The sequence below is a fragment of the Erythrolamprus reginae genome, chromosome 1 (assembly GCF_031021105.1).
Source record: "Erythrolamprus reginae isolate rEryReg1 chromosome 1, rEryReg1.hap1, whole genome shotgun sequence".
In the NCBI taxonomy this organism is placed as follows: domain Eukaryota; kingdom Metazoa; phylum Chordata; class Lepidosauria; order Squamata; family Dipsadidae; genus Erythrolamprus; species Erythrolamprus reginae.
In genome coordinates, this window is record NC_091950.1 from 336,912,362 (window position 1) to 336,932,123 (window position 19,762).

Consider the following 19,762-nt stretch of genomic DNA (forward strand, 5'->3'; position numbering starts at 1 on the left):
CTCTTGCTGGCGTTGCCCCCGAAGGAAGCCGCCGCCACCACCGCTTCTTCTTCCTTGCGCCCCCGCTGCCTCTCCGCTCTCTTGGGTGGCGGAGCGAAGGAAAACAAAAAGTTTCCCTTTCTGCAGCTCCTGCCTCCCGCCCACCCAAGACAATAAGAGCGGAAGAAGACCCTCTTCTCCAACACGCCCGGAGGAAAGCGGGGTGAAGGGAGGAGAGGTCTTCCCCCTCTTGCTGGCGTGCGTGGGCGGTGGGGAAGACCCATGGGAGATTCCTTGGGCCGCCTAGCAGCTGAGGGTCTTCCCCACCGCCCACGCACGCCAGCAAGAGGGACACTCTTCGTGCCTGGCTTCCTTCTCTCTCCTCCCTTCCCCCCGCTTTCCTCGGGGCGTGTTGGAGAAGAGGGTCTTCTTCCGCTCTTATTGTCTTGGGTGGGCGGGAGGCAGGAGCTGCAGAAAGGGAAACTTTTTGTTTTCCTTCGCTCCGCCACCCAAGAGAGCGGAGAGGCAGCGGGGGCGCAAGGAAGAAGAAGCGGTGGTGGCGGCGGCTTCCTTCGGGGGCAACGCCAGCAAGAGGGAAGATGACGCGCGGGCGGCACAGGGGGGGGGGAGGCAAAGCTCTGCGGCTCCAGCCACTTTCAGCCAAGCCTCCCCGGCCACGGAGCCAGGGAAGCCGAGCCGGGCGTGGAACATCGGCGCAGGAGGCAGGACACGATCGGGCGACCGGAGCAGCAGCGCCGCCGCCGTCACGCCCGGCTCGGCTTCCCTGGCTGCTTGGCGGGGGGGGGGGAGGGTTGGCCGAAAGGGGCTGTACCCGCAGAGCTTTGCCTCCCACCCCTCGCCCCTGTGCTGCCGGCGCGTCATCTTCCCTCCCAGACTCCCCCGGCAAAGTGACGTGGAGGAATGGAAAGCTGAAACCGGGCGGTTTGAGTTTCCCATTCCTTCAAGTCACTTCGCCGCTGCTCTCCTGGCTAAACTGTGTGGCAGGAGACAGGCTTTGAGTTTTTGGCTGGGGGGGAGAAGTAGAACCTTCCTAACTCCCCCCCCCCCCCACCAGCCAGAAGGAGCGGCGAAGTGACGTGGAGGAATGGAAAGCTGAAACTGGGCGGTTTGAGTTTCCCATTCCTCCAAGTCACTTTGCCGCTCCTCTCCTGGCTAAACCGGCGGCAGGAGACAGGGTTGGGGGGGGGTACTGGGAAGCCCCCCAGGCCGACTGCCACCTTTTCAAACAGCCGCGCCCTTCCCAGCTGAGTCCTGAAGCCAAGCGCCTTTGGAACTTCTGCGCTTGGCTTCAGGACTCAGCTGGGAAGCGGCACGGGTGTTTTAAAAGGTCTCCCCCGGCATGGGGGGCTTCCTAGCACCCCCCCAAACCCGGGTTGGGGGTTCGGGGGGGTGCTAGGAAGCCTCCCATGCCGGCGGGAAGACCCAGGGAAGGTTCCTTTGGCCGCCTAGCAGCTGATCTGCCCGGCGGTAATGCAAACTCCACCATCTACGCATGCGTGCAGATGGTGGTGTTACTTCCGGGTAGAAAACTCGCGATATAGCGTTTCGCGAAGCTCGAGATCGCGAAACTCGAGGGATCACTGTACCTCATATTTTTTGTTTTTGAATTAAGTTAAAGGTTCATATTGTTGAAAATTATTAAGCTTTAGGTTAATTATTTGTTCTTAGTATGAGTTATCCAACACTATTCTATACTTTTAACCCTTCTTACGATAATTGAAATCTAATTATAATGTCCATTAATCACACATTTTATTTTACAAATAAATATCTTTGCCTAATTTTCCAGTCACAGAAAGCTAAATTGAAAGTAAAAGGTATGCTACTCAAGCCACTGACACAGGAATACGTGACAGTAACAGAGATTCTCTTTAACAGAATCACATTTTTTTTTAGATTTCATCACTATACCCCACTGCTGACTGTGAAGCACAACTTACATTCCATTCTATTAATTAGTGGGCAAATATCAGCAGAGCATGCTTAATTTCTTTAGCACAGCTAAATTAAAAAGAAAAAGTTTACCTCACTTTCAGCAAAATGTCTTTCTCCTTTCAAGCAAAGTGAAGAGCGTCTAAGGGTTTTCTCATCTCCATCATCAAATACTGTTACCAATGGTAAAATGAAATACAATATAAAATTTTGTATTTTTTTAAAAAATCCTTGTTTAATTAAAATTCAATTAAACATATAGCTGAGCCTACTTGTGCCATAAATTTCATACTTATCAATTTTATAACTTCTAGCTAAAAATACATGTACATTTCTAAGCCATATTGACGAAGTTTCACTTAATCAGAAACACTATAAAATACTATAGTCTCTAACCTAAGCAAACCTATGCGGTGTAAGAGTCTAGCATTTAAGGACTCTTTGTAGAAACAACTGTTCTTTTTATAGAGTGTTTTAGACAGAAAATAAAAAAATGTACAAACTATACATCAATTCTGCATGTTCTAGTTGTGGCAGGAAACAGTATCATAGCCACTGCTTTAATATTGTGATTTCTTTTTTAAAAAACGTACAGCCAGAAAGCCAGAGAAAGGAAGAATTTTGGAGGCCACTGGAAGACCGTTAGAAATCCCTGGAGAAAAGGACACCTGTTTGGAGGTGCTGCTGCTCTCCCTGGTTAACCTAATGCCCTCACCCACCAGGTGGGTGGGTGAGGGCATTTTTGCCTCTGGAGCCTGGGGAGGGCAAAAAACGGGTGTACCATTGGGGGGGGGGAGAGGCCATTTTTGCCATCCACAGGCACTAAATTATGGGTATAGGCACTCACGCATGCGCGATAACACACACACAAGCGCTTTCAGCACCCGAGGGAAAAAAGGTTTGCCATCACTATCCTAAGGGAGCAGTCCTGACAAAGGAACCAGCAGTTGGGATGAGGTGTGTTCGCCATGTCCTATTATGCTGATGAACGAATCAAAACTGAGTCTGGGAGTCCAATGGGCAGATCCTGATTTTAATAACAGCCTCGGTCCTTGAAGCTGACAGGTGAGAACACCCATCCTGACTGCTGACTCCTCCCATGATGGAAAATGAGAATGTTTAATAGTACTGAATTATGATGATGGGGTACATTACAATTTATTAATAGGACTACCAAACTCAATCTAGATAGCATGGCTATTTTGTCCCCTTTTTAGGTAACTTCAAATGGTTGCTAAGTGACCAGTCATAAGTCAAGAACTACCTGTATCAGAGAGCTAGTTTCATTTAGTTAAGCATCAGGGTAGAAACCAAGAGACTGTGAGTTCTAGTGCTGCCTCACACTCAAAGCTATTTGCATGACTTTGGGCTAGTCTCAGCCCTAGGAAAGAGGCAATGGCAAATCACTTCTGAAAAACCTTGCTAAGGAAACTGCAGGAACTAGGCCAAGCAGTCTCTGAGAATTGGATGGGACTGAATGGGAAAAAATGCATTTACAACAGCAGTTTGCTCTAGAATTTCTAGAAGCGGCTGGAAAAATGAGATGCTCCAATAGCATAGAATTAGGACAATATTCAGAACACTGACAAAAAATAGAACCAAAAAGGGCCTTTTTAAGGCAACATATAGCTTGAAGTTTTAAAATGTTAGAGACAGATTCTAAATTCTATGAATTGGTAAGAAGTTATTATTTAAAGCTGTTGCCCAATTCTCATTTCCTATTTCTATTTGTGTTTTTATCATTATCAAGCAGATTCTGTACCAAAACATTCATAAGAGATTGCATATCAATTTCAATGGAGATGCTCTATTGAAACTAAAAGTACTCACTGAATTGAAAGACCAACCCTTGTTGAATATTACAGGAGAAAGTACATTTTTTACAAACTTAATTTTTCAATTGTGTAAAAAGTTTTCCTTACCTACAGTATACCAACTGGCATCTGTTAATTTATTGATGACAGCTTCCTGATAGGTTCCATCTGGATTCCTGACTTCCACCACAGTTCCTACCTACAACAAAAGCAACTTTAAAGGTTTTTAAAGAGGCATTTGGTTATGAAATATTGAACCACTTCACTTCTTATTTTATTAAATTTAGTTTTATATTCATGTACAGTAGCATATGAAAAACAGTTTGGTGGAATAGTTATACTCTACGGAGAGGGGCGGCATACAAATCTAATAAATAAAATAAATAATAAATACCACCAGACTAGAAATGTGAGGAGACCATGAATTCCATTCTCACCTTAGGTACAAAGTCTCCTGGGTGACCTTGAGCCAGCCACTCTTTCTCAGCTTTAGATAAAAAGCAAAGGAAAAACTGAAAATCCTGCCAACAGAACTGCAGGTATTTCTCCAGGCAGTTGCCAGGAATCAATACTGAGGGTTCACGTGCACACATGAACACACACCCACAATATATTAAAATTATTTTTAATGCAAATTATAATGTATTGACAATCCAAAAAAAATATGGGATGGAGAGAGGGAGTAGACAACTTTATTTTCTCACTGCATATTACAGGGTGGATTTTTCTGAAAACAGTTCTGTCCTTCAGGAATATACACACAAAGATGAAAAGCCATGACACCTGAGTAGCACACTTGAATACCAGCTTGAATAAGCTGCAGTTTTGCAATATGGATAGTAAATTTATTTTAGACATGAAATACTTTTATTATAATTATCTAAATTCTATTGCTAAAATGTTCTGAATAGTTAAGAGTCGTACACTGACAATTCTTCGAAACAGAAGAAAAGTTATGGCAATAACATTCCTGCTATTGAAATGTGACATATACTACTGAAGTGTACCAATGCAAACATCTTATAAAGTATCTTAATCATACGTGGCTGAAACACCCATGATACATATCTGCTTTTTGTCACACAAAGAACTGTATGGATGGCATTACAAGGAGTACTATAAATGTTCAATTGAGTTATAAAGCAAAAGTTAATTTATTAAGATTTGAAAATCATTTTACTCTTATTTATAGCAGTGTGAATTACCATTTTAAAAATTCCAATTAGAATAAGACCAGAATTTGTAAAACAATCATTGATCAGCCTGTTCAAATCATTTGTAAAAGAGGTATTGTTTTCATGTACAGTGATGTACTTTATATTACTTCTTTACTGCCAGCAGATGGTGAAAGAGAGTTGATGTCAAAATGGCTCAGTAAAATAGTATGTAAAACAAAAGGTAGACAGGTTTCTTAGTACTGAGGGTTAAAAGTCTAAAAGAGTGTGCAATATAGTTTCAATTTCTCTGAATATCAAAAAAAGATTGAAGAGAACATCATCTTTACTTTCTTTCTTTTATATTTTCTATGAGTACAAAGATAAGGATCAATTAATATTATAGCCAGCAAAAGGAAACTATTTTCTCTCCATCACAGGACACTGCAGTTGATTTCCATTTTAAAGGTAACAAAAATAAATCAATAAGAAGATACACATTGTTTTCTAAGAGATGTTTAAATAGTACTACTGCAATGTGCTGTTTGAACATTATAGTACAGGAACTGAATTTCTCTCACCAGTATAAAGGGAAACATAGCATTTCAGTTGAATAAAGGACTGTATTTCGATTAGGAACAACTTTTGTGATACTACTTAGCATAGTGCACGAAGTTCATATATTCCTTGCAAAAAGAGAAGGAGGTAGAGTACAAACTACATAGTACCTAGCAATTACTCTATTAATGACAAATATTTGTCAAGTACTTATTATTATAATATAAAAGAATAGTAAGACCTTTGTCGGATCAGATTGAAGCCCATCTTAGCGCTTATGTCATTCCTGCCACTTTTACATTTGCAGGCATGTGGTTCCCAAAGCAGACACGAAACAGAATCTTCAAGACTGATAGGCTTGCCCATGATATATTTATAGAAAAACTTTGTTCTAAATTTATTTCCAATCAGCTTTATTGGATGACTTTTGGTCCCAGACAGGAGGGAAAATCCTTACTATATCTACTTCTGCTAAACTGGCTGTACAGTAGTTTTATAACTATGATTACACTGTCCCAAGTATATTTGTCTGTCCCAAGCATGTGAAGACAGATTCCGATGGCCTGAGTGGATGAAATCTACGAGAATAGGACAATAGTTATAAAGGTGGTCTCTGCAAGGGATGTGGTACGCTAATAGCATGGCAAGACATGAAAGATGCCCTGGTCAACCACTAGGAGAAGGGAAACTCTTACTGCAAACCTCCACTGTGTTGTGGCTATATCCATTATTGGAAAAGGCCTCATTGGTAAACCTTGAGGCAAAATCCGGAGCCGGAGTCCTGGAAGCAGTTCATGACTGTGTTTAGCCACATTCTGAAAACTCCTGCGACGTATTGGCTTTGCCATTCCATTGGATTATTTCAGCAACGTGGAGAGGGGGGATCTCCTGCTTGGGTAACTGTCTATCCTCCAAACCAACCTACCCAGGCCTCGTGCTCTGGAAAGTCCAGAGCATGATATTATAGTCTTTCAAGACTGAAGGATGCCAATGCAATGCAATGCAATTTGTTGCTATTGTTCCTAGGTTAAAAGGCTCCCAAATGTTTGAGACTAAGTTTTGGTTGTCTCGTTCTATGTGCTTTACAAATGCTGCCTTCTAAATATGGGTTTTCCATAATTTGTACAAAAGCATTGCACTCTTTCCTAATTAATTCTAGCATGGAATATGCTTATTTAGAAACATAGAAACATAGAAGACTGACGGCAGAAAAAGACCTCATGGTTCATCTAGTCCGCCGTTATACTATTTCCTGTATTTTATCTTAGGATGGATATATGTTTATCCCAGGCATGTTTAAATTCAGTTACTGTGGATTTACCAACCACATCTGCTGGAAGTTTGTTCCAAGGATCTACTACTCTTTCAGTAAAATAATATTTTCTCATGTTGCTTTTGATCTTTCCCCCAACTAACTTCAGATTGTGTCCCCTTGTTCTTGTGTTCACTTTCCTATTAAAAACACTTCCCTCCTAAACCTTATTTAACCCTTTAACATATTTAAATGTTTCGATCATGCCCCCCCTTTTCCTTCTGTCCTCCAGACTACACAGATTGAGTTCATTAAGTCTTTCCTGATACGTTTTATGCTTAAGACCTTCCAACATTCTTGTAGCCCATCTTTGGACCCGTTCAATTTTGTCAATATATTTTTGTAGGTGAGGTCTCCAGAACTGAACACAGTATTCCAAATGTGGTCTCACCAGCGCTCTATATAGCAGGATCACAATCTCCCTCTTCCTGTTTGTTATACCTCTAGCTATGCAGCCAAGCATCCTACTTGCTTTTCCTACCGCCTGACCACACTGCTCACCCATTTTAAGACTGTCAGAAATCACTACCCCTAAATCCCTCTCTTCTGAAGTTTTTGCTAACACAGAACTGCCAATACAATACTCAGATTGAGGATTCCTTTTCCCCAAGTGCATTATTTTACATTTGGAGACATTAAACAGCAGTTTCCATTGCTTTGACCATTTATCTAGTAAAGCTAAATCATTTACCATATTACAGACGCCTCCAGGAATATCAACCCTATTGCACACTTTAGAGTCATCGCCAAATAGGCAAACCTTCCCTACAAAACCTTCCCCTATGTCACTTACAAACATATTAAAAAGAATAGGACCCAGAACAGACCCAGAATCTAATTTATAGCCGTTAGATTTTGGACTGATAGCCCCACAAAGCTATCCAACATATCCAACATTATATTAATTGGTTGTAGGCAATTCAACCCTATCATAAAAAAAATTTCCCCAATACATCATGTTATATTTCATTTTCCATTTGACTGAACATTTATTCAGTTTAAACAGACTCTTCTACAGGTCTTTACAATCACATTTGATTTTCATTACCGCAAATCATTTGGTATCATCTGCAAATTTGGCGAATTCATTGCTTACTACACTAAAATAAGTTATGAAGCTATTCCCGTTATTCCTATTATTTGCTTTAGACAGATTATTTTATTCTATGACCACCAGGTTCACTTAAGAGCTTTTGATGAGTAACTCTGTCAAAGCTTTGTGGCAACAGTGTTATATGCTACTGACACCAGCCACCTAACTAGTGATTCTCTCAAAAAAAAATTAGAAACAAAATTGTGCAGATTTTCTTTTACTAGGAATTTTCCTTTATGTGCTTAGTTGTTGTGTTTTCTGTGAAACTGATGAGCTCAGTGGTTAGCACTTGTGAAAAAGAGGCGAGTATTTCTTTCATACAACAATAACACTTCCTGCAGCCAGGTTTTACATCAAGGCTGTTAGAGAAATATATTCCAGAGATGGGGACCTGTGGCAAAATTGAAGCCAAGTCTGAGAGCTACATGCAGCCTGAAGTTTACAGGCTGCATGCTGGTAATCTCTCTATATCTTTAATAAAAATATACAGATTGCTAACTGAATTCCCAGGAGCCTTATATGTAGATAATGACACTTCCACATATATTTGGTAGAAGATGTTGTATGAACCCCCCAAATACTGAATTTATATAACTGCCCAGAGTCACTTATTTGAGAGGAGCAACTATATAAATTGAATAAATAAATAAATATACATCACATATCGTTCTGTATTGTTCACTATACAAGAACCAATAAAACCTTACTAAATAATAGGCTCTTAAATTGCACAACACACAGTATTAGCCTTCAAATTACATTTTAGTGTTTTTAAATAATAAATGTTTCTATTCAGAGGATAATGTCAGTGCTATATTGTTGACTGTTCAATTCTAATGTATTTAAAATACATTCTAAATTTTCCAAGAATTATTCACTTTTTCAGCAATTATTCAAATGCATTACCTTTAAAGGGCCTTTTATGTGGTCATCCTGAACTTCTAAAGTAGATGAATCATGCCTAAATGTTACCTAGAAAACAAATTTGCAAACATATTTAAAACAATATAAGAATGGTTATCGTATTTCTGAACCTGAGTTTGACTTATTTGCAGTAGATGCAAATGAAATTCACACTTTGCATTTGTTTTCATTTGTTACCACTTTTCTCTTGTAATACAATTACAGATTGTAATAGTATTACTAGAATTAATACACATTTATAAAGATCAGTTGATTTAATATCCTTTTGCCCTTTATAAAGGAACACAAGGATATAGATGCAGACACAGAAATGTTTCTTTAAATTTCTGCATCTTCCTAATTATTAGCTAATTAGATTATTTTGAACAAGTATCTCTCAGCTCAACTTAAACACTGGAAGACAGAATCTTCTCTGAGACTTTAAAAGAAAACAGATAGATCCAATCAATATCAATAAGTTACAATTATACAAACACTTGATAACATCAACTATTCTTTTATCTTCGTTCCTTTCACCTTGCCCACAAAATATAGAAATGTAGATTTCAGCAAAATTCTATGGTTCAAACTTAACTTTCACCTGCCACAGCAATGTGAAATGAAATCAGACTGTTCCAATCAATTTATCATTCTCTAAACAATATGAATAGAAAACAATTAGGATGTAGATGTGAAGAGATATAAGTATTCCCCTATCAATAAGCATTTCTAATTGTTACTCTAAAAATATAGTGCCTGGTGAATACTCTAGTCTTTAAAAACTCTGCTTTAAAAAAAAACCAAAAACCAAAACAAAACTGGAAGCCAATGAATTAAGTAGCAAAATAGTCTGATGTCACTACCTCTGGTAAAATAACACCAAAAATTGGTAAAAGAGACAAATTAAATACTATTCCATTGATATATGTAGTGTCAATGGGAGGTCAGTACATGGAGTGAACTTCAATTCAAGCATCAATAAAATTCAGTTTTTTTCTTCCCTAAAGCCTTCAAGATTGCTTGAAGAAGAACTTTTGGATCAGATTTTGAGATTATGTTAAAAGGAGTTTTATGAGGTGGAGCCAAAAATTCCTGAAACAGCAATCTAAATATAGCACGAAGGATCTTAAAGATTAAGATCACAAAGACTAATATGTACAAATTGGCTAGTGATAAGCGTACACATTTATTTTTGCATGTGATAACTTCAAATTACTATATTTTTTGGAATATAAAATGCTCCAAAATATTAGACCACGGTGTCCAGGGGGGAAAGCATTTTGAAATTCCCTGATATTTCCCTGACATTTCCCTGTAACCTGTGATCTAGTTAAGGCGCAGTTGTAGATGATGTCATACTAAATGGCTACGCCATGGAGAAATATCAGTAGCTCAGGAAGCAAGTTGATGCCACATTTATGCTCACTTTTGCTTGACTCTGCTAGGCAGCACAATCCGGTTTTTTTTTTTACACAATTTTTCCCTGACTTTTAAACATTTTAATAGTTTGTTTTTCACCCCTGATTTAGTCCATTTTTTTCACAATTCCCTGATAATTCCCAGCCGATTTCCCTGAAAATTCCCTGATTTTCCTGTTTTCCAGGTTTGCTGGATACCCTGAAGACGCACCTAGCTTCGAGGGAAGAAAACAAGAAAAAAAATCTGCTTCTGCCTCCCAGCAATTTGCCTCCTTGAAGTGAACAGCCTTTTTCAGTTTCAGCACAGCCTGATAAGCACAAACAGCTGATTGTCAGTTGGATCAGCCTCCTGATTATTAGCTGCTTCACGCTGCAGGGATTGCCATAACCCAGTTATGACTAACCATTTTGCTGTTGCATGCCAAAAGCAGGGAGAGAGTGAGGAGGGGGGCGTGCACATGTGCCCACACCCATAATTCACTGCACCCCGCCCCTGCTCATGCATACATAATCCCCCCTGCTCCCCTCCACTTTTAGCATGTGATGGCACAATGAGCCTGGTTTTCATCATAGCCTGGTGAGGCAAAAACCGCTCTGCCCCCCCGGAGGCCGGAAATGGGCCATTTGCCAGTGGGACCAGAAGCCCCATTTTTCACCCTCACTAGGCTCCAGAGGCTTTCTTGAAGGCTGTAGAGAGTTTTCAGCCTCTGGACACCCCATTTTCAACTTCCGCGAGCCTCGTTTTCAGTCCATTCCAGGCGGCAGGGATCAGAATGAGCAGAAAATGCAGTGTGTAGAGGCCAAAGAGGCTAAAAATGTGATATGGAAGCTGAAAATGGGGCTCACGGAGGCGGCAATTGGCAATCCCTTCAGCAGGCCAATCCAACCATAAATCAATTGCTTGTGTTAATCAGGCTGTGCTGAAGCTGAAACAGGCTGTTTGCTGCGAGTAGACAAATTGCTGGGAGGCAGAGACCAAAGTGTGGGACTGATGGGTGCGGGGGCTACATTCAGTGTAGAAGACACAATCAAATTTTCACCCTCTTTTGGAAAGGAGTGTGTCTTATACTCCAAAAAATATGGTAGCTTCCCATAATTTGGAAAAAGCTAGAAGAAAAATAAGTTTGCTTTAACACAACTTGATAACAAGAATATTTGAAAACGAGAGCTTACTTCAAAGTATGCCAAATCTGAGATTTTTGAAGGTGAGATTGATTTTTGTTTTGGCCAAATGGTCTAATTATTTTGTCCTCCTTGGATTACAGACATTTAATTAAGAAATTGATTACGTTAAGCAATTTATGCTTTCAATCTTGCAAACAGGAGAACAATCCATATGCTACTTTATTCAAGAGTAAATGAAAATAGGTCCTAGCTAGACAGCAAACACAATATTTGAAACAATAAATATTTGGATTTATGGAAACAATTGACTCATCTTCTCTTGTGCAAGCCTGTGTAAAATAAATGGATTTTCTGCAACTGCATGGAGACTAGAGATTACAAAGCCAGTATCATAATTAGAAGGATTCAGAAAGCCACTGTTAAATGGGAATACATGCCCACACAATCATACAGTGCTGTTCCTTTTATCTAGATTAATTATATTAATGTTCTAGGCAAATTTAGCAGAAATAATTACTACATTTCTATTCAAACTCTAATGCTCTTTATTTCTTATATGCCTTCAATTGCTATGAGCCTAGCTAATCAAATGAAAGAGAAACTTTGGCTTGACAAACAATTGCTCTCATGGAAAATAGGTACAAGAGATTATTACTCAAAAGTCCCTCAGTTATGGATTCTACATATACCTAAAATTAATTTTTAAATGCATGTATATACATACCTTGACTTTAACCAGTCTTTTTGCTGTTTTTATCTTGGCTTCACAAAAGGCACCTCTATATTTTGCACTCACATCGGTGCCAACTGTCAAATATGGTGGCTCATCAAGGGCCTAGGAAAGAAATGAAAGTGGAAGTTTTAATATTTTCCAGAATTTCTGACTTATTCAAAATAGAGTCTTACATCACTGTCAACCAGGTTTTGTTTTAATGATTATTTATTAAATCACAATAACTGAATTCATAAAGCACTCTTACGCTACAGTGGCTGGATTTAGGTAACACATTAAGATAAACAAAATAAACCACACATGTTGTGTGAACCCAGTTTAGTCCTGTAAAAGTACAAACGTATTTGTAAAAATAACTTATCTAACATTAAATTTTGGACTAAGCTTCTATCAAAACAATTTATCTTTGGGAACAATTAAATTCTTTATAATTTCATAAACATTAAAATGTGATTTTTTAAAAAAGAAGCAAGATTTTACCCCTTTATTCTAATGAATACAATTATTCTATTAAATAGATAAAAATCCTTTTGGAAAATATTTTTCATTTTCCATCTGAATTTCAAGAATAGATATGGATTACATATATGGAATTGAAAGAAGAAAGCAAAAGGAAGGGGTGTCCTGCATTTACCGATGTGAATTGTTCAAAAGGAGACATTAGTTTAAGGCAATGATGGTGAACCTTTATTTGCTCAGGGGCCAAAAGGGTGGGCGTGCCCACACACATAATTCAATAATGCCCTCCCCCCTCGCATGTATGTACAACCTCCCCTGTGCTCCTTTGGCTCATGCATGCAGAGCTCACTGAAGCCTCCACAGCCTGTGGATGGCGAAAAATGGATTCCAGCTTATTTGCAGCCTTTTGGAGTGGGGAGACATAGTTTTTGCCTTCCCCAGGCTTCGGGAAGCCTCCTTAGCCTTTGAATGGCAAAAAACGGACCCAACAGCCCAACCAGAAGTTCAGAAGTTCCGGTTAGGCCGTTTTTTACCATCCCCAGGCTTCTTGCAAGCCTCCTGAATCCTGGAGAAGGTGAAATATGGCCCAACCGGAAGTTCATTTCTGTAGGCCTGTTGGGTCCGTTTTTCACCATCCACAGGCTCCAGAGGCTTTCCTGAAGCCTGGGGAAGGCGAAAAGGACTTCCCCCTGCTCTCTGGAAGGCCGAAAATCAGCTGGCCAGTGGAGCACAGGCACACTGCAGTTGACAAAGGACAATGTCTCATGTGCCTTCAGATATGGCTCTGCGTGCCAGCTGTGGCACACATGCCATAGGTTTGCCATCAGGGGTTTAAGTTAATTTGCAGTGCAAATGTTATCACAGACTAGATTGGAAGCTCCAAATGCAGGAGTGAAAAATAACTGATTATGTGTTTCACCCAGGAACAGGAAACCCAGAACTGTTCGGGACAAACAGCCTTCTGCAATAAATTTCTGAATTTTCTGTCTCATCGCTTAAAATTTAGTAGGTCCTTGAGAAGCCAGTTTTCAATCTTAATATCATGGATCTAGAACAAGGCTATCAAACTCATGGCCCACGGGCCAGGTGCATCATGCACTGGCCATGCCTAGTTTAATGAAGTGGGAGAAATCCTGATATGTCACATGACACCACTGCGACGATGTGAGTTTGACATCCCTGGTATAGAATATGGTTTTCCTGATATCAATAAACTACAATTTTGCAATATCCCTCATTATTTCTAGGACAAAGGATTTATAATCCCACACTAATATTTCAATCCTGTTCCCCTATGCAAACTTCAAACTGTACTTTTCTTTTTTAAAAAAGTTTATTTTTATTCTCATAAAGACAATTTCACATATTTATCAGGTGTTGTGGTTCAGCCTGGGACCCCTCCGGGAATGGCTGATTTGCTGTCGGCTTCCAGCTCAGAGGGAGAGGCTGAGGACCAGGAGGTGCAGACTGACGAGGAAGCGGAATCCCAGGCTGAAGAAGAAGGACAGCCAGAGTTCCACCAGGGGGAGCTCTCCCCAGCAAGCAGCCTGGATTCCCTGGGGGAAGATGCTCATGACATCATAGATATGCGACAAAGGAGAGCTAATCAGAGACGAACTCAATTGGCTAGGTATTTCCAGCATTAGAGGTCACAGCTGGGTTTGGGTGTGGTGCTTGGGAAAGGATAAAAGGCGGCCCCACCCTTCCTGGCTTGTGGAGTTTTATCTTGGAGATTCGTGAGACCTGTCTGTGAACTTTGGTGGCTACAATCCTGGTTTGTGCCTTGGACTATTGAAACCTTGAGGGGGGGTGCCAGCAAGAAGCTTGTGAAATTGACTGGACATCAGGACCCTGTTGTAACGTATTGTAACCTGTCTGCTGTGAAGACAGGTTTTCCTTTGTGCTTATTTTTTCCTGCTATAAAATACTTTTGGATTTTACCAGAGTGTCTGGCTGTTTTTTCAGTGGGTGTGGAGGTCTGGGAAAACCCAGACAGAACATCATCTCACTCCTTTCATTCTTTCACAAAATCTTTACACATGTGTTCTATATTTATCTTATTGCCTTATTAGTTCAAGATTGCTTTTTTACCATCCTCCCTTCCTATCATCTTTCTCTTTCTAAACTTACTTTCCCTTCCCTCTCTCCTTGTCCTCTTCCCTACTTCCACTCCTGCTCCCTATCCTAACTTTCTTCTCCTCTCCTCTCTTCTCTACTTTCTTTCCTCCTCTTTCTTTCTCCTTCTTGCTCCTCTCTTGCCTTCTTCCTTCCTTTGCTGTACTTTATCCATTTTTCTGGGATGGTATTCCAGCAACCTTGAATTCTTCTACAAAATCTTACAATTTTCATATTTTATTCCATACATAATCCTTTAATCTATTTCTTTTATCTTTATGTGTTTGTCTATTAATACACTTCAAATTTAAGATTCCCCCCTTCCCTATCCCCTCATCTCTTTCAAGTGTTACATCTGAGTTACATCATTTACTTATATTCAAATTTCTTTATTTATATTTATTTTCTAACCATCTATAAAACCATCCCCAAGTCTTGTAATACAATGAATTCTCTTTAATCTCTTAATCTTAATGTTAATCTGCTCATTTCACCACAATCCAAAATTTTCTTTATTATCTGTTGATCTTGAATTATTATTCCTGCTTTCTAATTTTATGCAAATACAACCCTAGGCTGCTGTTACTATATGTATTATTAAATATGTAACTTCTTTTTTGTAGTCTTCTGTTAAAATTCCTAATAGAAAAATTCTTGTTTTCAATCTGGCTTTTCTTCCACCATTTTTCCTAATCATGTTTGAATCTTAATCCAAAATTTTCTTGCTTCTGTACACGTCCACCAAATATGATAATAATAACCTGGTATTTGCTGATATTTCCAACATGTTACTGATTTATCTTTAAATATTTTTGATAATTTTTCTAGTGACATGTGCCATCCATAAAACACTTTATACCTATTTTCTTTATATGCTGCTACCATGGTCAGTTTATAATTTCTTTCCCATATTTGTTGCCATTTATCCAATTCTGTGGTATATCCAAAATTCCTCATCCAAATTATCATTGTTTCTTTTACCATTTCTTCCTCTAATTCAACTTGTAACAAATAATATAATTTCTTAATAATTTTTTCATCACTCCCTGTCAATATCTCATCTAATTCTAAAATTACCATAATAAATCCATCTTGTTTTTTATCTTTTTCATATCTTGATTGTATTTGCAAATATTTGAACCAGTCTGCCTTAATTTCCTGTTTCTCTAGCTCTTATTTTATTTTGTTGAAAAGTGTACTTTTAGTCATAGCTTTGTATCAACATAGCCCTTAAATATTGAAAATTATGAAACTCTCTCTAAAATTAACATATTACTATACTATATGATTTCACAAAGGCATAGCAAAAATCTTTATTCTCCTCTTAAATAACCCTGCATTCAATGACCAATAACAGCAAAATTTGCATAGATTTATTATTATGAAATCAGTTGGCAAGAATTTTTGTGTTTTACTTCTGGCACACGCACACACATGCATGCAGATATATCCACACTACTGAATATAGAAATCTCTGTATGCATGTCATCTTTTAAAAAATCATTAAAACAGCTGCATCCTTTCCCAGGCTTGTTTCTGCATGCATGGCTGCTCAGCTGGGAAAAAGCTGCTTGCTTTAATGATTTTAAAAGAGGTGCTTTGTATGCACAACTACAGGCTGCAAAAGTACTTATTTCAAAGGATATTCATAGCTCTAAAAATCACCAACTATTCATATATGGACAGGTAGCTAACAGAAGATTGACTTTTGAGTTCGGATATAATGCTGGATAAGTGTTTGTAATCATTTCCACCTTGAATCATTTCTCCCACTATAAATCTATTCTTTATTCCTCAGAGTAGGATGCATGAAATTTTGCCAAGTACCACAGCTTGTCTCTTGTCTCAAAACATGACCTCCTGCTGATTGATATTTTTTAAATGTTGAAAATCCACCTTTATTTTGGTTCTCAACCAGGTTTTTTTTAACCAGGTTTTTTGTTCATAGTTAAAACATATTTTTAAAATAACATTCACTTAAACAGGTATCATATTAGACCAAAGTTCTGTCATAAAAAAGAAATATCTGAAAATAAAATACTATTAAACACAAAACCAATCTACCAGTTTCCAGCTGTTTTGGATTACAGCTCTTGTAATGGACTATATTTCATGTTGGGTGGAGTTTATAGAATACAATGTAAACACTGGTAGGACTAGGTTACTCACTCCTAGACTCCTGCATCCACTATACATTTTCATAATTGTTATTTGGTGTAACAATGTAACTTGGTGAGATGGATATGAATGCATTTTTAGCTTTTAAAATTTTAATGAAATTGTAATGAGATTTTAACAACAAATATATATGGAAAATGCTAAATACACTATTGAAGTATTATTTCTTCAACAATTTTGCATGCCTTTCAATAACTGAAATATATGAGTTTTTAAATGCTTCTATCATCATGATTGAACAAAAGGAATAATAATAGGAAACGTTCATAAATAAACAGGTTGATTAGGAAAATAAAGAATTTTTAAGTAAAAATATTTTTTTCATACTCTTAACTAAACAACATGTTTTATGGGATTTAGTATTATCAAAATACTTGGCAATCTTGGCTGGTTGAAACACAGTTAAAATATGTGGCTTTCCGAAAGAAACAAATAGAATCTATATCATTGTATTTCAATTCATTTAACAACTCCGAGTCTTCGGAGAGGGGTGGCATACAAATCTAATAAATTATTATTAATTATTATTATTAACTCTTCATTTGATTTATGTTTAGGCAATGTCCTTTCTGACACAAACAAACTGAAGACAATAGAATGAAAAAGTACTGTCATTTCTAAATACCGGTAATTCAAAGAATTCACAGCAGATAAATGCTGGCAGTCACAAAAAAGATACCTATTTTTCTGTCATAGCTTAGAAATACGTTATACTGATAGAATATTGCTCACAAGAAAAAGCATTGATTAAAAACTAACAAACTAACAGTCTTTTCTATTTATATTGCATAAAAATAAGAAAGGAATACCAATATTGGTCTACCCTTTTCCCAAATACAGATTTTCATAGCAAATTTCATCATTTTTGGTGAAGGACTATGCAACAGGGGAAAAAAGCAAGTTAAAAGGATAAAATTTATTTATTTTGTTGTATGCACACAGGATTTCTTGGTCTATTTTCATGCATAATACATACAAATTAAAAGAATTTTAGTTGCAAAAAACAGTTGACAAGAAAATACCTCAAAGACCCTACTTTCAAGTCAGATTTGATAACTCGGAACTAAATACAGCAATATAGTCTTCTAAGAATTTATACAAGGCAGTACAGTGGTACCTCTACCTAAGAACGTCTCTACTTACGAACCTTTCTAGATAAGAACCGGGTGTTCAAGATTTTTTTTGCCTCTTCTCAAGAACAATTTTCCACTTACAAACCCGAGCCTCTGAAACTATAACCGGAAAGGCAGGGAGAAGCCTCCGTGGGGCCTCTCTAGGAATCTCCTGGGAGGAAAGAGGGCCGGAAAAGGTGGGGAGAAGCCTCCGTGGGGCCTCTCTAGGAATCTCCTGGGAGGAAACAGGGGTGGAAAAGGTGGGGAGAAGTCTCTGTGGGGCCTCTCTAGGAATCTCCTGGGAGGAAACAGGGCCTTCACCCTCCCTGTGGTTTCCCCAATCGCACACATTATTAACTTTTACATTGATTCCTATGGGAAAAATTGCTTCTTTTTACAAACTTTTCTACTTAAGAACCTGGCCATGAAACGAATTAAGTTCATAAGTAGAGGTACCACTCTACAATAATTAATTGTCTATGAAGTCTAACTTTTGGTACACCTCATATATCCAGATTAATTTGCATATGGACTCCTGATCTCCTGTGGAAAATGCATTTCTTAACAGTGGAATACATTGAATATGGCAAATAGTCCAAACAATGTTCTGTAAAACAAAGTACTTGACCAGCACATTTTCACAAACTATAGTAGCTTTACACTAAATAAACATGTCTGGCATTTATTAAGAAAAAATGTAAAAATCATTATAAAACCCCTGCAATGCAAGGACTTAGGAGACCAAGTTCCACTGAAATGAACTTATTTCTGAGTACACTTCCACATAATTGCATTACAGTATAAAGAATTAAGCTGGAGGAAGAATAAAGTATGTGGTATATACAGCCAAAATTGGTATTTTTCTGTTTAATCCCCCTCCCCCATTACCTCACTTGAGGGTCAAATGAGATTGCTGAAAGGGGTGAGAGACAAGCATGAAAATGAGGAGAAAAATGAGACCTCTAAATACTATAAACATCAGTCATCCTTTTATCCCTTTCTCTTAACTGCTACTTTTTTTTGTTTTTATATGTAATGTATATTTTCTTCTGAGTTTTTAAAATCATTTTTGGTATATTATTTGAGTAACCCCCACCAAAGTTTCCCCTTGTCTCTTTCCACTACTGTATTTCCCTTTTTACCTTTTAATTATTTCTTTTTGGGGAGAGGACATTTCCTCCTTTTCCTCTCTACTCTTTCTATATTATTACCTTTTGGACTTCAAGGACCACCAAATTTATCATTTTAAATCCCATGGGTCACTGGGGGATGGGAAGCTCAGACACCTTTCAGGCCAACTCTCTGCTTCTGCGAGGCCTCGACATTGGAGGCCCTAGAGAAAATGCCTGGTCCAAGCACACAGCCTAGAAACCTCTTCTGTGCTCCTTCTCTCAAGCAGCTTAGTCAATCTAAGCCGAGGTGGTGCAGTTGATAGAGTGCAGCACTGCAGGCTACTTCAGCTAACTGAAATCTCATCACCGGCTCAAGGTTGACTCAGCCTTCCATCCTTCCGAGGTGGGTAAAATGAGAACCCGGATTGTGGGGGCAATATGCTGGCTCTGTTAAAAAGTGCTATCGCTATTGAGTCTAAGGAGAAGGGTGGCATAAGAAAAAATTGAATAAATAAGTAAATGAATGAATGAATCAATCAATCAATCAATCAATCAGAGTGAAGGAAAACAAAGATGGGCAAACTGATTTTGCTGTCTATTCCGGATACTAGATCGGCCACCTGCAAAGTCTCATCTCTCAAGGAGCGCCCGTTGAAGTGGTGTTCCTCAGAGCCCATAGTTTGAGGATGTCTGATTTTACTGAAATATAAAAAATGCAACAATTTCTCTTCAGAGCATCACTTG

At 38.6% G+C, this 19,762-nt stretch overlaps 1 protein-coding gene across 2 annotated transcripts in view; it reads right to left on the reverse strand.

Moving 5' to 3' along the window:
• Positions 1-19,762, reverse strand: part of ARID4B (AT-rich interaction domain 4B) — a 100,259-nt gene that overhangs the window by 63,177 nt on the left and 17,320 nt on the right. For both annotated transcript variants that reach the window (XM_070734001.1, XM_070734000.1), the window contains exons 3-6: positions 12,034-12,144; positions 8,770-8,835; positions 3,855-3,945; positions 2,026-2,105 (exon numbers count right to left, since the gene is read on the reverse strand). In XM_070734001.1, the coding sequence (XP_070590102.1) occupies positions 2,026-2,105; positions 3,855-3,945; positions 8,770-8,835; positions 12,034-12,144 (348 nt within the window). The remainder of the gene's footprint in view (positions 1-2,025; positions 2,106-3,854; positions 3,946-8,769; positions 8,836-12,033; positions 12,145-19,762) is intronic.